Source organism: Glycine max, chromosome 7, assembly GCF_000004515.6.
Source record: "Glycine max cultivar Williams 82 chromosome 7, Glycine_max_v4.0, whole genome shotgun sequence".
NCBI lineage: Eukaryota > Viridiplantae > Streptophyta > Magnoliopsida > Fabales > Fabaceae > Glycine > Glycine max.
The window spans coordinates 16,076,988-16,096,491 of record NC_038243.2 but is presented as its reverse complement, the minus strand read 5'-3'; the positions used below and the strand labels follow the sequence as shown (position 1 = coordinate 16,096,491).

At 34.5% G+C, this 19,504-nt stretch overlaps 1 protein-coding gene across 2 annotated transcripts; it reads right to left on the bottom strand.

Moving 5' to 3' along the window:
* Positions 1-11,702: 11,702 nt before the first annotated feature.
* On the bottom strand, positions 11,703-17,637 carry LOC100775709 (wall-associated receptor kinase-like 15). 2 transcript variants are annotated; one of them, XM_041017044.1, is made up of 3 exons: positions 16,512-17,637; positions 14,008-14,070; positions 11,703-12,926 (listed from the first exon to the last, which is right to left on the bottom strand). In XM_041017044.1, exons 1-3 carry the CDS (start codon positions 17,302-17,304, stop codon positions 11,836-11,838), a joined length of 1,947 nt encoding a protein of 648 aa, XP_040872978.1. In that variant the 5' UTR covers positions 17,305-17,637; the 3' UTR covers positions 11,703-11,835. The 2 variants fall into 2 exon arrangements, with proteins under 2 accessions (XP_040872978.1, XP_040872979.1); XM_041017045.1 differs by lacking the exon at positions 14,008-14,070.
* Positions 17,638-19,504: the final 1,867 nt, after the last annotated feature.

The window sequence follows — 19,504 nt, the reverse complement described above, 5'->3', positions numbered from 1 at the left end:
TTGAGACTTCAAGATAGGATTTGTGTTCCCAATGTGCCTGAACTTAGGAAGATGATCCTAGAGGAAGGACATAGGAGTAACTTGAGCATACATCCTGGTGCTACCAAGATGTATCAGGATTTGAAGATGATGTTTTGGTGGCCCAACATGAAGAGAAAGGTTAGTGAGTTTGAGTATGCATGTTTAGTCTGTCAGAAGGCTAAGATAGAACACCAGAGACCTTCAAGGAAGTTACAACCCTTGGAGATACCCTAGTGGAAGTGGGATAGTATTTCTATGGATTTGTTGTAAGACTACCTAGAACCCCCAAAGGTTTTGATTCTATCTGGGTTATTGTTGATAGGTTGACCAAGTCTGTTCACTTGATTCCCATTAACATCAGATTTTCCTTGGAGAAGTTGACCTCCCTGTATATTAGTGAGATTGTCAGGTTACATGGTGTGCCATCTAGCATAGTGTGTGATAGAGATCCTAGGTTTACCTCTAGATTTTGGGAGAGCCTGAACAAAGCATTGGGAACCAAGCTTAGACTAAGTTCAGCCTACCATCCTCAGAGTGATGGCCAAACTGAACGGACCATTCAGTCATTGGAGAACCTTTTAAGGGCGTGTGTCTTAGAGCAGAAGGCAAGTTGGAAGAGTTTCCTGCCATTGATAGAGTTCACTTACAACAACATTTTTTACTCTACCATTGGCATGGCTCCCTATGAAGCTTTGTATGGTAGAAGGTGTAGGACACCTCTATGTTGGCTAGAGCCCGGAGAAGACCTCACCTTAGGACTTGAAGTGGTACAACAAACCACCGAGAAGGTGAAGTTGATCCAAGAAAGAATGAGGACTGCTCAGAGTAGACAGAAAAATTATCAAGATAAGAGGAGGAAAGATTTGGCATTCGAGGTTGGTGATCATGTATTCTTGAGAGTCACTGCGTGGACTGGGGTTGGTCAAGCTTTGAAATCTCGAAAACTCATACCTCGCTTTATTGGTCCTTTCCAAATTCTTAAAAGAGTCGGTCCTGTGGCATACCAAATTGCATTACCCCCATCACTTTCTAATCTTCACAATGTCTTTCATGTGTCTCAACTCCGTAAGTATATCTATGATCCATCTCATGTGGTCGAACTGGACGACGTACAAGTAAAAGAGAACTTGATATATGAAACATTTCCTTTGAGGATCGAGGATAGAAGAAAAAAACATCTAAGAGGGAAGGATATTCCATTGGTCAAGGTGATCTGGGGAGGTACATCAAGAGAAGATGCCATGTGAGAATTAGAGAGTCAGATGCAAGCCGCCTATCCATCCTTGTTTGAGTCAGGTAAATTTTGGGGACAAAATTTCTAAAAGGGTAAGAGAATTGTAACACCCTGAGATATTATAAGTTATAAACCGATGCTTAATTGTATTTATTGTGTTGTTTGACTATAAGATAGACTTGAACGAGTTGAAGTATGCCTTGAACTAGTCATGTGTGAATTTCTTGATATAGATGTTGAATTATGTGGAGTTTTGTTGAGCTAAGCTGAAAGTATGAGATTTTAGATTTTACCAAAACCTAGTTCAGTGAAATAGCAATACCCGATTCTTTTACCGTTGGATCGTCTTCAAATTTAGTCTGGATATCCCTAAGATATGTTTCTACAGTCTGACCGTTGGGATCTTGAAAATAATTACTTTTGGTCTCCCGCTAAATGAGAATGGCGCGCTAAGTGCAATTCCAACCGAGGGGAATGGAGTTGAGCGACCCAAAGCTACGCTAAGCCCATTTTCAAGCGAGAGGAAGTGCGTTGAGCGCCCAGAGTGTGCGCTAAGTGAGCCCTAGTGCAGAGGGGGCTGCGCTAAGTCAAAATCCTTGCACTAAGCGCAAGAAGTGGACTTTGGCTTAGCGCAATAGGCCCGCAAAGCGAAAGTTGCAGGTTATAAATAAGTCCTTAGTGTGAAAAACACGATTTTCACTCTCCTCTTCCCCTAAAAACGTCTCTCAAACCCTAAAACCTTATTTTCCACCACCCAAGACCACCGGTGGCCGTCGTGAGCTGTCGTTGCTTGTCGTTGGACCCCCACACCAAGAGGAACACTTTATTCTGAGCGGAATCCTCAGAATCCGCCTCGAAGATTCAATGGAGAAAATCCTTCAATCCTCCATTTAATAGTTTCTTTTAGGTAATCTTGACTTCTAAGCCTTCTCCTAACTATTTTGAGTTTCCCTTAGTATCTCTTATGTGTTGGGTACAGTAACAGGGTGTTTTTACACTTCCTTTGAAAAATCCTAGAGAATAGCTATCTTTTTATAACCTTGAGGTTGTTTTTGTGGCATTCACTGAACCCCGGTCACATTGGCGTGATCGGAATTTCAAAAAGATGTTTCTTTTCTGTAGAACCCGAAATACCGCTCAGCCCTTTATGTTTTGACAATGGTATTTGACCCCAAATGTTGCCTTTGACCTTATTTTTGAAATCCATACTAAATTCCTTTCGTTTTGGCGTAATAGAGACTTGCGTAGGACCGATAAGCACGAACGAGAGAGAGACCTCTAAGTGACACAAAGAGGAACTGACGGAGAGTTCACGATAGGTGAGGTGAGTTATTATAAAATTTATTGTTTTGACATCATAGTTAGGGTCAGGGAACCTAGCTATGAGAATATCTGTTTGTCCCTGTTGCATGTTGATTTTCTTTCAAGAATGGGATGCGATATATCTATTGTGGATGAATAACATTATTGTTTATTAAACTTGTGTTGTTTGAAGACCTGGGGAGTGTGAACCTTAGGCATGGAAAATATATTTACATGCGGAATGCGACTAATTGTTGATGTTGCTATTGGTGACTTTAATTGATATGTGGTGATGATGATATTTATGATGATATTGATTTGAGATGACGTTGTTAATAAAGACCATGTCAACATGAATTGATGGTATTGTTGATGATTATATGAATATGAAATGAGGTTGTTGTTGTGTTGATAACGTCATTAAGACGAGGTGATGTCTATGTTAAGAATGATGTGAAAATGGAATGTTGATTGATGTTGGAAATGCTTTGGCATGTGCATGTTGTGTATGTTTGTGAGGGGCGAAGTGCACTAACTTTCCAGGGTCTTTGGCACTTGCTTTGGGCCACGTTCATACGTTGGATGTTGTGTATGCTCGTGGGGGGGGGGGGCGAAGTGCACTGATCTTCCATGGTCTTTGACACTTGCTTTGGGCCACGTTCATACGTTGTATGTAGTGTATGTTCATGGGGGGTAAGTGCACTGACCTTGTCGGATGGCCCAGACGTTGGTGACAAGCGTGGCTAAAGAATCTAAGTATTTCTGAGGGGATGGTTAGGCGCTTTAATTGGTCCATGGTCTTTGGCACTGCTTTTGGCCAAGTTTATAGCTCATACGACACATGAAATAGAATAACTGTGGCAAAGTGTACTTTATACTGAGGGGGCTTGTCACCTGGTAGGGAACTCATTTTAGCCCCAGACTGATCACCTATGGGGGGGCAGTTACGTGCACAACCGGGTGGTCTCGACGAACTCTGTATGGTTTCCTAAGTGAGAGTGTCGTGTGGACATGCTTAGGCTATTTCCTAGGATTTGGTTGTTGGTGCGTACCACATTACATCTGAGGGTTAAGTCAGGTGCATGTATCATTATGTGCAGTCTTGATTGGATCCATGGATGGATGATGAGTAATTGTTGAATATGGATGATGAGTAATTGTTGAATGTGGACAATGAACAATTGTTGAATGTGAGTGTTGGATAATGAATGTTGCGTAAGTTCATGATGTTTGCTTATGTTTTCTTGCTAATTGTGATTATTTGGATTTAACATTGGTTCTTTTTATAAAGGACTCACCCTTGCAATTTTGTATCGTGTGGTTGATACCTGTGATGATCGCGAACCTTGTTCGTGGGAGCAAAATGACAGCAATAGGGTGCAGAGGTGAGATTCTGTGGAGGAGCTGCCAATTCAACGTGATGACATTGAGATTATTTTGGGGAGAGAGTTGTGTTTTGTTAATCAACTCCTCCATAGTGGTTCATGATTTCTTTTGTTGGATTAAGGATGTAAATCACAAATTTAATTATATCTAGAAATTGGTTTAATCTTCATTATGTGTATGATGTGTACTAAACTACTGTATTAATATTCATGTATTCGGTTAAACATTGGCGCGTGTTTGGGGACACACACACACATATACAATTGTGAAATTCAAATTTACTATGATTTTCATAAGCAAAAATAGAGTTTTCATAAAAGAAAGAAAAAGAATTTAATTTTCCATTTATTAGAGTGATGATATCGTAGTAACGAGACGGGTCGTTACAGTGGCAGCCAACAAAGTATACTTAATGCATCGGTTGTTCAACCTCAAGATGGGAGAAGGTATCTCTATAAATGATCATATTAATGAATTTAATATTATTCTTGCCCTGTTGGAGTCAGTGTAAATTAAATTTGAGGATGAGGTGAAGGTATTGATTCTATTGTCATCACTATCGGATAGTTGGGCTGCAACTATTACCGCAGTTAGTAGTTCTACAAGGGAGAACACATTAAAGTTTAGTGACATCCGTGACTTGATCTTAAGCGAAGATGTTCGCAAGAGAGATTTAGGAGAATCTTCTAGTCATTTTTCCAATTCAACATTAAATACTGAAGGCAGAGGAAGGACTACCCAGAAGGGTCAGAATGGTTGAGCCAGATCAAAGTCAAGAGATTTTTGTTGTTGTAGAATAATATGGTCAAATAAAAAATGTTATACATGTTGAATGCCAACAAATGTTTTATTACAACTTTTTTTAACACAAAATCTGAAGTAATTTTTCGTTCATAAGTACTATTTTATCTATTTTTAACCTCTAAACTCTTTGCTTCTCATGGTGTTACAAAATTAAAGAAAGAAAAACATATCAGCCATCCTAAAAACATGACATTTTGATTAGCATGACATGGATTATTAACCATCGTTATAGATACTATGAGGTTTATTAATCGATGCGGTTATCAACCATCCTAAAATGCGCATTTTCTATATATATTGTATATTTTATTATTTATGTATTTATTATTTTTAGAGAGAGAAATTTAAAACTAATCAAAATTTGATCATTTTAAATTAAATTAAATTGAATCTAATTTTGAATTTAAAGTTAAATTAATTAAATAATAAAATAAAAAATATTTAAATTAGATCATTATTCTTTTATAAAATTTAACCACATTTAATTTTTCAAAGCTATAAAATAAGCAATGAAGAGTGTTTTCTTAAAAACATCAATGGATTCACATACCAAATTGTCATCCAAAATACGGGAATTTCGTCTAATTTCATCGTTCAAAATCGAAAGTAGATCCCGGGATATCTAACTTAACACATTATGTAACATATCTATGAAATTTTAGAATTAACAAGATCCAACACACAACATTCTTTAATGATTTATCATGAGCCTTTTGTCTCCTCATTACAAACTTCTACGTGCGTTTTTCACATAACCCAAATCATTCCATATTATTTATTGTCACCTCAACACTTGTTATTATGCTAATGGATGATTGCTCCGGTGGCTGCACGAACAAGTATTCAATCAAATTTAAAAGCAAAATGATTTCGAAAACATGAATTTGTCGTTACTAAAGTGATATATCACGGTTCTCCATATCCCAAATTCCATGGAACACAATAATAGTTTTGTTTAAACTTGAGAATCACAGAAGAAAATGAGGAAGGATCTTGGATCAAGAGTCCCTTTCATGCTTTTGGATTACAAGTGTAGCCCGGTAGGGTGCATATTTGTGCCTGGGCCCTTGGTTAGTTTGGTTCAAAACAATAAGCATTAAGAGACTGCGAAAATATCAGTGATTAATTAACTGCGGATAGGTCATAAGCCACATGGTTTAAGGGTGAATCACTTATACATATCTTTGTTTTTTGCTTAACAACGGACGGGTTATGGAAGTTGCTTTCTTATAAGAGAAACTTTTTCAAATTGCTAGTGTTTACAAAACTATATATAATTCAACCCCGGTTTTTTTTCTAATTTTTATTTTAGTGTTAGAAGGCTAGCTGACATGCTAATTGCATCTTTAATTTTTGTGTAAACTGTAAACAATCTATAAGGAATATTAATCATATTGAGCTTATTAATTGATCAATTCATCAAAGCATAGATGATGGGGCATTTTGAGATTACTAATCTTGGGCATCATACTTGTTAGGAACAAAAATCAAACATCTTGAATAGGGGACTTTTTTCTATCAAAGAAAGTATAATTATAAGGAGATCCGAAAGAAGTTTAGGTTGGAGGAGTATATCCTATGAAGTATTCGAACACGTCTATGTATTGGATGTATAACTATAGGAAGACAAAGCTAAGCAACTTGATGAGGAATATATTTGCATCAATTTAATTGGAAGCTCGATGTATTTAAAATAATTAGGTACTGTTTGAATAAAAAATTTAAATTATAAATACTTACATTGACCTGGCTGGAAATTGATGACTTGAAAATAACCTAAAGGCAAAGGCTATTGTTTGAAAAGATACATATGTTTTTTTAGATTACAAAGAAATTGTAGTCCAACCTACTACAGAGAGAAGCATAATTCATTATTGCTACAAGTGCAACCGTTAATCAAGCCTTGTGGATTAAGAAGTTGTTCATTGTTGATTTGTGTGAAAAGGATAGATTTGGAAGAGAAAAAGCATTGTGCTCATGAATTCTCATTATTCAAAATCATTCTGAAAATACAGAGGAACAAGCTATATAAAGCTAGCTGTCTTAACAGAAAAAAAAACTAACAAATAACAGAAACTTAACAAATAACAGAAAAACAGAATTCAACACTCCCCCCTCAAGCTGGAATGTGAATGTCAAGCATTCCTAGCTTGGAATGAATATGATTGAAGGGACCAACATGTAAAGGCTTGGTGAGAATGTCTTGCCAATTGTTCATGAGTTGAGATGGGAAGAAGCTGAATCAAACCAGCTTGAACCTTATATCTTATCACATGACAATCTATTTCTATATGTTTGGTGCATTCATGGAAAACAAGATTTGCTTCTATGTGCAAGGCAGCTTGATTATCACAATAGAGAACAACTGGTTTAGGATGCTCAATATGAAGATCCTTTAGTAAGAACAGTAACCATTGTGCTTCATAAGATGCTTGAGCTAGAGCCCGATATTCAGCTTCCGAGGATGATCTGGACATAATGAATTGTTTCTTACTCTTCCAAGAAATTAGGGAGGTGCCTAAGAAGAAGCATAAACCTGTGATGGATCTTCGAGTGTCAAGATAAGCTCCCCAATCTGAGTCACTGAATCCAGTTAAAGAAGTGGAAGATGAAGAGGAGAAAAATAGGCCTCTTCCAGGATTTCCTTTGAGATATTTGAGAGTATGTTGTGCAGCCTGCATGTGAATGTCTGTTGGAGATTGTAAATATTGGCTCAATTTGCCAACAACATAGCAAATATCAGGCCTTGTGTGAGTAAGATACAATAATCGTCCCACAAGTCTTCTGTAAACAATAGGATCAGAAAGAGGAACACCAGAAGATTTGTGAAGTTTTAGTGTAGGATCCATAGGTAGGGAACAGGGTTTTGCAGCAAGTAGACCGGTGTCTTGAAGGAGATCAAGGCAATATTTTCTTTGATGCAAGGCAATACTTGAGTTGGATCGGGCTACTTCAAAACCAAGCAAGTACTTGAGCATTCCAAGATCTTTAATGCTGAATTTTGCATCCAAGGAGTGCTTCAATTGTTGGATTTCAGAAAGATTAGTGCCAATAAGCACCAAATCATCAACATAAACAAGGACAATGGTAAGGCTAGTGGGAGACCTTTTAGTGAAAAGAGAATAATCTGCCTTGGATTGTTGGAATCCTAAATCAAGCAAGGTAGAAGTAAGCTTGGCATTCTATTGCCTGCTGGCTTGTTTTAAGCCATACAAAGATCTTTACAACTTGCAAACTAGAGTTGGATTGTCAACTGTCAAACCTGGTGGAACCTTCATATATACCTCCTCATTCAAATCACCATGCAAAAAATGCAATGTTAACATCAAGTTGATGGAGATGCCAACCCTGAGAAGCAGCTAGTGATAACACAAGTCTTATTGAAGTCATTTTTACAACAGGACTGAAGGTTTCAGTGTAGTCCAAACCGGCAGTTTGTGTAAATCCCTTGGTTACTAATCTAGCCTTGTGCTTGTCAATGGGTCCATCAGCTTTGAACTTGATTTTGAAAACCCACTTGCAACAAATTGGCTTTTCATTAGGAGGTAAAGGAGTAAGCTACCAGGTGTTAGTCTTAATAAGAGAGGATAATTCAGATTGGATAGCATGTTTCCAACATTCATGACATATAGCTTCCTCAAAACTAGTAGGTTCAGATTGTGAAGATACATTAAGTGTAAAGTGTTTGTGATGGTGTGAAAGTATGTGGTAAGAAATGTAGTTGGAAATAGGATACCTTATGTTAGAGGAGATTGGAGAAACTGAATTGTGAGCTGTGGCAGAAAGAAGAGAGCAGTGGTAATCTTTAAGGTAAGAAGGAGGTTGTTTCTGTCTTTGTGATTTGCGAGGAGAGGGTTGAGGTAAGGCTGATTGATGGTGTGAATCAATTAGAGAGCTTGATATCTCAGGTGGGGAAGGGTGTGGGGGATGAGGCATATCAAACAAAAAGTCATATGAAGATGATGGAGAAATAGGCTTAACAAGCTGTGTGGAGTCAGCAGAAGTTGGTGAATGATTATTCAAGTAAGGAAAGATATTTTCATAAAAAAATAGCATCCCTAAAGACAAGAAGTTCTCTTATTTTGAGATAAAAAAAATTAAATGACCTTTGACACCTGATCTAACACCTAAATGAACACATTTTCTTGCTCTGGCATCAAACTTCTTCCTGTTAGCCTTGAGTGTTGAGGCATAACATAAACATCCAAAAACTCTTAAAGTAGTGATGGATGGGATGCAATTGAACATAACCTCATGTGGAGTTTTTTGATTCAGAAATTTAGTTGGCAATTTGTTTATTATATGAACAGCCTATGAGATAGCTTGTGTAAAAAAAAAAAAGAAGACAAATTGACATGAAAAAGTAAAGCTCTAGCCATAGCAAGAAGGTGTTGGTGTTTTCTCTCTACAACCCCATTTTGTTGGGGTGTCTCCACACAAGAAGTTTGATGAAAAATACCTTGGGAATCATAGAAATTTTTCAGGGAAAATTCAGGGCCATTGTCTGATCTAATGCTTTTAACTTTGACAGAAAATTGAGTTTCAACCATAGATATAAAGTGTTTAATATGATTTGAAACTTCTGGTTTTAATTATAGAAAAATAATCCATGTATATATGCTTTTGTCATCAACAATGGTAAGAAAATATTTATGACCAAGTAATGAAGGATGAGCATAAGAACCCCATATATCCATGTGCAACAAATCAAAATATTGGGAGGAAACAATAATGTTGTCAGGGAAAGGCAACCTCTTTTGTTTTGCAAAATGACAAGTGTCACAAGGGTTACAAGACTTTGTACAATCAATGGAAGAATACAATTTAGTCATTTTGACAAGCTTATCATGAGAGAGGTGTCCTAATCTATTATGCCAAACATCGCATTTATTGGAAGGAATGGTATTGATTTTACAAGTATAGGATAACTGAGTTGGTGGTGAAGATAGGATGTATAAGCCAACACTCAATTTAGCTACTCCAATCATCCTCAAGGAGGAGTTGTCCTGTATGGAACAACCAGTAGGGTAAAATTTCAGACAACAATGTAGATTAGCAATGAGTCTTGAAACTGAAATCAAATTAAATGTGAAAGAAGGAATATACAAAACATCAGTAAGGTAAAATTGATCACTAAAATGTATAGTGCCTATCAAGTTGGTTTGAATTTGAGATCCATCAGGTAGTTTAACAAGTATAAGTCTGATTTGTTTGAGGCATTGAAAGTGAATTTGGGAAAAACACTCATGATCAGTAGCTCCACTATCAAGAACCCAAGAGTTTTGGGAAAAACACACATGATCAGTAGCACAGAATATACCCGAATTTCCATTCTTATGAGAACTAACCAACTGATTAGTGGTGTGAGAAGGAGAGGCTTGAGAAGTTTGCTACAACAAGGAAAGACGTGCCTGATGTTGCTTTGGTGTGAAAGCTACAGATGAAGCATCTGCAGACACCTCTTTCTGTCTGAGAGATTGTAGATCATCTTCAATTTCTTGATCATCCATAAAGTACTGATTGATAACACCTCCTCTATGCAAGTGAGGAGGGTAACCATGTTTTTTGTAACAAGTGTCTACCATATGACTTGTTTTGTTACAATAAGTGCATATCTTTGAGCTTCTACCTCTACCTGTTCCACCTGATGTATGGCCTCCACGACCTCTGCCTCTGCCATAAGTACCATGGCTGGTATCCCTTGAGCAAAAACTCTAGAATCATCAAACTAAACAACCAGTTTCCTCTCTTGTTGAATGAGGATAGAAAAAACTTTGTCTAAATCAGGGAGGGGGTCGATCATCATTATATTTGATCTAACTATAGAATATTGTTCATTGAGGCCCCTTAAGAATCAAATCACATAATCACCTTCTCTACACCTCTTAATAACAGGAATGATATCACAAGCACAAACAACAGCACATGTGCATGAAGGAATAGGGCGAAAGTTGTCTAATTCTTGGATTAAACCTATTAATTTTGTAAAGTAAGTAGTGATAGTAGCATCACCTTATTTAAGCAGATAAATTTCTTCTTGTAAGTCACTAATATGAAATACATCTCCTTGATAATAGCGTTTCTTAAGAGTATTCTAGATATCTGATGCAGTCTCCATCCACATAATGGTTTGCAAGATTTCTAGATCAAGAAAATGATGAAGCCATGAAATCATCAAGGTATTACAATGATCCCATATAGTGAAATTAAGATCATTAAGAGCAGGACGAGGCAAAGAATCATCCACAAACTGGACCTTTTTCTTGGTCTTTAAGACAAGGAGCATAGCACGCGACCACGAGTGGTAATTTCCACCATTGAGAACTTGAGCAACAATAGCAACACCTGCAGGATTTTCATTGGGATGAGTATAATAGGGATTCAACAATTTTGCAAAAGCTTCATTATTAAAAACAGCATTGTCAGCCATGATTAATCGAGGAGGAAGCTTGAAGAATTTCGATGCAAGGTGAAGAAATTGCAACAACAGCAATGGTTGCAAGGATGATCAAAGATCACACCGGAAGGGAAAGTTTCAACTAATACCATGTGAAAAAGATAGATTTGGAAGAGAAAGAGCGTTGTGCTCATGAATTCTCATTATTCAAAATCTTTCTGAATATACAGAGGAACAATCTATATAAAGCTAGCTGTCTTAACAGAAAAAAAAAAAAAACAGAAAACTAACAAACAACAGAAACTTAACAAATAACAGAAAACTAATAGAAAAACAGAATTCAACAATTTGCACAAAGAGCAGTAGGAGAGCACTTCCAACAGAAATTAACTTTTAAGCTCTAGTGGAAGAGATTAGGTGTTCAAGGCTACTAATTAAGAGACGGTGTTGAGTTCGTGCCTTCTTAGTTTTTGCGCAGAAGTTCAAATTTAAATTTCCTTACTTTTGCTAACTTTACTTGTCTGAGTTTGGTTAAACATTAATTAATGGAACTCAAAGTGAAAGATTGAGCTAAAGGTGGCATGTTTCTTGGCAAGATTAGTGACAGCTAAAATCGGTAATACTTGACACCAAAAACATTATGACAAAAAAATAATATATAGATAGAGTAATGACCAATGAGTTCCCAATCCTAAACCCCCAAACCATCAACCTTAGCACCAACAAGAATGCCAATAATGCACTCAATCTCATCAGCAATATCTTTCATCGTAGGTCTATTCTTCCTCCGATCATCCAAGCACGCAATAGCAAGAGCCCCAAACGCCTTCATAGTTTCCAACTCCAACCTACTATCACCACTCTTCAGCATAGGATCAACATTATCCATCAACCTCCCTTCCCTCAAAGCCCTCTTAATCAAAACCACCAAGTTCACATCCTCCTCTTCCCTATTGAAATCAATCGCCTTCTTCGAAGTCAAAAGCTCCAACAAAACCACGCCAAAGCTATACACATCACTCTTATCCGTGAGCTGAAAGTTCACATAGTATTCCGGGTCAAGATACCCTAATGTCCCCTTAGCACACGTGGTTATGTGTGTTGCATCACTCACAACCAACCTAGAAAGACCAAAGTCAGAAACCTTGGCATCAAGGTTATCATCCAAAAGAATGTTACTAGATTTTATATCTCTATGGTAAATTCTTGGCACAGCTGCATTGTGAAGATATGCAATTCCTTCAGCGGTTTGGTGCGCGATTCGCAATCTCGAATGCCACCCGAGTCGAATCCCTTTACTAGAGTTGTTGTTGTGGTGGTGGTGGTGAAGGTGCTCGAAAAGGGTTCCATTGGGGACGTATTCGTACACAAGAAGGGGCTCGGGAAGTTCAACACAACACCCTAACAGTCTCACGAGGCTTCTGTGGTTGACTTGGCAGAGGATTTTGACCTCGTTGAGGATTTGGTCTATGCCTCTTATGTTGCCGGGTTTGGCTCTCTTGATGGCTGTGATGGTTCCGTCGTCTAGGGTTCCTTTGAAGACCTCACCGAAGCCGCCGAAACCTAGGAGGTTGGCTTTGGAGAAGTTGCTTGTTGCCTTTGTGAGCTCTTTCATGGTGAAGATCTTTGCGGATCTGCCGCCACTATTGTTTGCGTTTAATATGTCGCGTGCCCTGCTTAGGCTTTGTTCGGTTTCTCCTTTGATCCTTTGCCTACGAAGGTATAACACCAATGTTGTGATCATGGCCGTTGTTAGCGTGGCGATTGCAAACAATGTTGTGCCTGAAATTTCACAATAGCGAGATTTTCTTTTGGTTTATTATTGGAACAATATATATGGAAAACAAATGCTAGTTGACAAGAAAAAAGACAAAAAATATATATTCATGATACGATAAAAAAGATAGATGAAAAAAAATGAAAAATATTAATGGGTTTTTCAAAATAGTGAAAGTCCAAATATAATTGTTCTTTTTATCACATAGGAACGTTAGTAACACTTAACACGTTCTGTTCTTTGTCACAATTTTCTTTTACATAAATAAATGGTTAATAATTTATCGTCCTATCATATTTTTTTAATAATTAACTCTTTAGTATTATTTTAAAATTAGAAAATTATGAATAGAACTCATAAAATGTAATGTGAGAAGCACATTATTTATATTTTTTAATAAATTTTAATTAATAATAAAGAATATATTATAAAAATTAAAAATATATTCTCAAATATAAAAAAATAGGGCAAAAACCTTCCGTGACTACTGCCCACGTTTACTTTCCCCATACTGTTTTTGTGACTACCGTACGTTTAGTATTGTGTCTATAGAATTTGTATTAGATATTATATCTTGATAAATGGATGTATCTGAGTGAAACCTATTTTTAAGGCAATTTTTGTGGACTTAAATATGAGATAAGGAATAAAAAATAAGATAAATATATTTGAACACACCCAAAATCGTATTTACTATATGTCCTGTGAGAGAGAAAGAAATAAAAAAAAAAATTATAGTTATTTAAGAGATGATATGATAATAACTAACAAGAAAAATATACTATTCTGGTTTAAATTTTAAAGGTGGGTCCGACTTGTATTTGATTCAAAACTTGTAGATGAGAAATTATATACTACTCAGAAGTCAGATTATTGTATAAATTAATTATACCTAAAATTTGAGATCGACTAGTTATAGTATATGTTCAGATTATTGCGATGGATTCCGGCACATGCATGCTCAAAATTCGATAGATTTCACTGTCTATGTTGAGACGCCTAGTGCAAAAGGTCAAAAGTCCTAAAAGGAAGTTTTACAAAAATATGATAATATTTATAATTGGTGTCTGGATCCGATGAAGTTACCTCCGATAAGCGAAGTTTTCTTGTTACGACGCTTGCATCCTCTTCCATGTTCACACTTGATGTCTGAATAGAAAAGGGAAATGAAAAATTCTGGGGCTTTAGTTTTGAATCAAAACTCTGTAGGATCTATATAATAAGAAGGAAAGTACGTACTTTTTGGTCAATTAATATCTATTCTTCAAAAAAATTATGGAACAACTTATAAAGAAAATCATTTATAGGTCATTGTACTAAGTTAAAGTACTTTCTCTCACAGAGGCTAGTGCAATTCGCTCAAATGATTAATTTACTACCATTCTTTCTGCTGCAATTATACATACGTACGCACATAGGCCACGTTACTTAAATGAGTTTAAACTTGTGAGTTATGGCCATAATTAATACGAGCATGATTAATTAATTTTAGTTAATCGAAGACCAGAGCTTATATTTTCATATATAATACTAACTGTGTGCAATCTGTTTAATGTAAATGCATACTTGTTTATTGTTGAAAATATTCAAAATTGTCAGATTTAAGGGCATAAATCATGGAAAAGACAGTCTAGGTATATATGAAAAGTTCTTAATCATGCGTGAGCATTATGAATAAAACTAATCAATTAAGCTAGCCTTTGACTTCAAAATCCACATGGCCATGTTTGATAATATCTTTTTATAAACTACTACTCAAAGCAGCAATTAATGTTCTAGTGCTTATCGATTAGAAAAGGACAAATTAAGTATACTTGCGCGTGTTAGAAAATGTACCGTAAAACACTACTCAAGACGAATGGTGCACCTATATATAAAGGGTTTTCTTTTCATAGGTAAAATTACATTTTTTTTAGTTGTTTTCAATTTTGATTTTAGTCTTTTTTAAAATTTATTTATGAATTTAGTCCCTCAATTATATCAAATCCTATAATGTGATTCCCAAACTCACATTTAAATGTTGACCATCACAAAGAAACATTAATCGTCACGTGTCACAATTAAAAGGTGCGTCCAAAGAGTTAGTTCTAACATTTTTTTATTGATCATCAATGTTTTTTTTGTAACAATCAACGTTTAAATTGAGCTTGAGAATCATATTTATAAGATTTAACATAATTAAGGGACTAAATTTATGAATAAATTTAAATAGAAACTAAAATCAAAATTAAAAATAATTAAGGTAATCAAAATTGTAATTTTACCTTTTTCTTAATAAGCAGAAGAAACTTTATTTACAATAAGTAATCGACACGTATATGGGTTATAAGAGTTATATGATTTAAGCAATATACTTTTATTGTTTCTTTTACTTTTATTATTATTATTATTATTATTATTATAGGAGATAAATATTAACTAGTAATGGTAGTGAGAATATGATGAACTAATTTTTAAGATATAGTTACTATTTAAATTTTAAAAATCATATTCATTTTTCTTATAATCTTACTTCAGTTAACAACACCAAAAAAATAAAAATAAACAAATTAAGTGATGTGTTTTTCAAAGTAATTTATAATTTAATTAGCAAAACTACGTACTGAAGACAACCAACACAAATCAGTCAACAATGCTGAATTAATTTGTCAGATTTTGATTCTTGTCCCTTAAATACATACTAAGCAGAAACTACTTTAACACTAACTAATTCATCATATGTAAAAGACACTACAGTCTTTACAGACTATTATAACATAATCGTTATTCACTAAAATTAATATTAAATTAATAATATAATATTGTGGATCTATACTAAGCATACGAGGCATTATAGACAGTTCAATCAATAAAAAAAAATACGTTATCGATGTGTCATATATTAGTGAGAGTTGCTTAAAATATCCAAATCTTACGCATAACGAATTGTAGGGTTAAATTGTTAATAAAATAAGAGAGACAACTATGTCGTATTATAAAAAATAAAAAAAACTGAGATAAACTCATCCACATACACACGTCTGAATTTGAAATGAAAAAAAAAAGTATGAAGGGATAAAATTATTTCATGTACATGTATAATAACATGTATTATTTGTACTATGTAAAGACACTAGCAATAAAAATTATCCTAGCATTTAATATTTTTCATGCTTATTCTAAAAACACTTAATGCTTTACCATTAACTTAAAGAAAACAAAAAGAACTATAATATTTCACGTATGACAAATTTTATGTAATTTAATTAAGAACATTAATTGAAGAAAAAAAAGAATATTTCTTAAAAAGGATATTATCATATAAAAACACACACACAAACATATAATTCTTAGGTTTAAGAAAATATTTAATAAACTCACGGAAGAATAAAACTTAAATGTAGTTTGGTGTTATAAGAATTAAAGTTTTACCACCATATTTGCATAATAAAGGTTTATATTAAGAATGAACATAGAATATCTAAAATATGTAAAAAAAAAAAATAGAACACAGAAATACAACTCTAATTTTAATTAAAAAAAATGACGGGAAAACATTTAGTGAGTTGGATCTAAATTTCATGTTGTATGAACAGTATTGTTTTACTTACTTTGACATATTCCGTTTACAGAATACCATTCATAGCCACGCTTGCACATGCACTTCCTCGATCCACCGATCATCGGATTCGGCGAACAAACGGAGTTTTCCAAATCCAAGCAATCTTCATTAACTCTGCACGACGGCTCCTCCGGCAACTCCCACTCTAGTTCCACCCCTGGCCGCCACATACTCACCGGCAAAGAAGGATCCAAATTGGGAAAGCTAAAATACGCGGAACACCGTTCCTTCCTCACCCTTATCCTATAAGCAGTGACAGACCCACCAGTTTTGATGTGGCAGCATGTCTGCGGGGCATGACTCCGTGGCCCGCATATTTTTGCTGCCACATCATTTTCTTTCACATACTTGTGGCAAATGCTCGATAACGAGCAGTTCCGCGGTGTGGTAAAGACGTTGTTAGAGCAGTTTAAGAGGACCACCGTGTTGCTGGAGGTAATGTTGAAGGGGGAGTTGGTGTCGAGCCAAATCCCTTTGTTTGGGAAATCGGTGGACATGCACGTGTTGTTTAAGAAACCTGATGGGTGGAGAATGAAACGCTGCGTAGTGGGGTTGATGGCGGTGATCGCATAAGAGAAACCATTGATGGAGTCGAAGAAGAGTGTTCCTCCAGTGCAGCGAATCTTGTAGGATGGGTCACCACAGTTTGGGGCAGTGCTCAATGGGTATGGCACTCTAGTTTGGCCACAAGTTGGACAACGTTTGAAAGCATTGACAAATGAGAAGGAAGATAGGGAAATGGTAAATGTGAGGACCAAAAGAGAGAGATTTAAGATCCTCATGAAAGAAATTAATGTTCGATGGTACGTGGAGGAATGAATATTGTGGCTAGGTTTGTGTTGTACTTGTTAGTGTTTAACACTTTAACTTGTAATTAATGGTTCATGAAGTGGAAAATGCATATATATGTTGTGATTTTATTAGGGGGCCACGGTCATTGGTTGTGTAGTTTACTTTATGGTAGAAATGAAAATCAATCCTAGAATCTGGCATAGGCAAATGCGCATGGTTGGGGAAAAAAGAGATCGAGGTTGCTAGCTAGCGTCCACTTGCTTAACCTCGTACTTGAAATTATTGTTTGCTTTTCTCCTGGCTCCAATGGTTTTGTTGCACTTGGCAACTTTTGAAACCCTATGATGATGTATATTATTATATACATGAATGGAGCAGAAATATGACATATGATAATATATAAATGACAAGGTTCTCTTTGGCGTAATGTTTTTTAGTTTTAATTAATTCTTCTTGAAGAATAAAATTTTTTAAAATTTAAAAATTTTAATTATTTTTTATAACAAAAGGAAAAAGGTAAATTTAAAAAATGAAATAGCTTTTAAAAATAAATTGAATACCTTAATCTCTTACTCTATCTTAGTGAACTAATAGATGTGGGCAAAGAAATAAAACTTTGACTTTTAAAAAAGATTTTAAGATAAATAATTTTTTTTTGTAAGCCAAATTTTATTTTATTTTTAAAACTTTTTTGTGTTTAATTAAGTTTAAAGTAATTGTTAAGCTATAAAAAATCTCGGCTAAACATAATTTAACGAAAATTGTTTGTTGTTAAAAACTGGAAGAAGAAAAAAAACATTAATTAGAGAAAGAAACACGTGGTAGTTGTCGTTGCTTGTGTCATTTAGAAGCGGGTAACGTACAAAAGAAGGAAAGCATCCAAATGAATCTCTCATATGTTCCATCGATCTAATTTTGAACAGAGATATTTTGTTATTTATATACTTGTTTCTCTTTCTATGTAATTTAAATAAGAGAAAAGAAAATATTTTTTTTTCCTTTCATTTTCTTTCTAACCAAATAATCTATGGGTGGAAGAATGAACTACTCAAATATCCTCATGGAAGATCTATTGGATGGTGTGGAAGAATAAATGTAGATTAGTATGATTAGTTTTTAACTTGTAATGGTTCATAAAATGAAAAATGCTGTGATTTTATTGTTTGGTGGGTATGTCATCGATTGTGAAGTTTACTTTATGGAAGAAATGAAAATGATCCTAGAATCTAGCATATGGTTGGCGCCTCGGCGGAAAACAGAGGTTGCTAGCGTCCACTTGCTTAACCTCGTACCTAAAATAAAGTTATGAAAATTTTATAAATTGGACTACTGAACTCAATTCATATACTCATAATAGTCCATTTTATATAAAATAATAATAAAATATCTATAAATAATATAATAATTAAACAATTTAAAAATATAATAAAGTAATATAATAAATCATAAATTTTACAATACTTAAATAACCAAATCTAGTAATGTATTATTATTAATTAATAATTTATAAGTATTATAATAGTGGTAGATCATTCTCATCAAAGATTTGATATTATCATAAAAAAGAGTTTCATATTATTAAAGATGAGAATTTTTGTATTTGAGAATAACACACTAAATGAAAGTATGTTGAATACTAGATAGACAAAAAACAATTCAAAATGACTTACATTTTGGTTTAATTTTTTTAACTTATTGACTCAATAGTAAACTCAAAAATCTATCAAGTTTATTTAAAATTTATAAAATCAATCCAAAGTGTATTAAAAAAGAATTATTTCTAAATGATCAATTAACAAAGAGTAAATAAACTCTAAGAATTAACGAGTTAACTCAAAAGTTTGAAAATCACTTTATTTTTCTCCTGGCTCCTATGATTTTAATATTCTAGTTGGCAATATACATTACTTGTTAAGAAATTCGATGGAGCAGAATTATGTCATTTGATAATATATAAATATTATTTAGTTAAATTTTTGGGAATCTCTCTAATTGAGTGCATCAAATCTAATTGTTTATAAAAAAAATATAAAATTAGAGGAAGAAATTGAAATTAAAATAAGAAATGAAGGGTAAAGTAATACAAAATAGAAATAACAAATAAAAGTAGTAATTAAAGTTTTATTTTTGCCTAATTTAACGCATTGAAAAAGAGAATCGGATCTTTCTGACAAAAATATTTTAAAAATT

What these genes read in the sequence shown, in the direction of transcription:
- LOC100775709 (XM_041017044.1), bottom strand. Translation starts at nt 17,304, where the DNA reads ATGAGGATCTTAAATCTCTCTCTTTTGGTCCTCACATTTACCATTTCC. An exon ending in TGTAAACGGAATATGTCAAA is followed by an intron (nt 14,071 to 16,511) that starts GTAAGTAAAACA and finishes TTTTCTATTCAG; the next exon opens with ACATCAAGTGTGAACATGGA. An exon ending in GAAAACTTCGCTTATCGGAG is followed by an intron (nt 12,927 to 14,007) that starts GTAACTTCATCG and finishes GTGAAATTTCAG; the next exon opens with GCACAACATTGTTTGCAATC.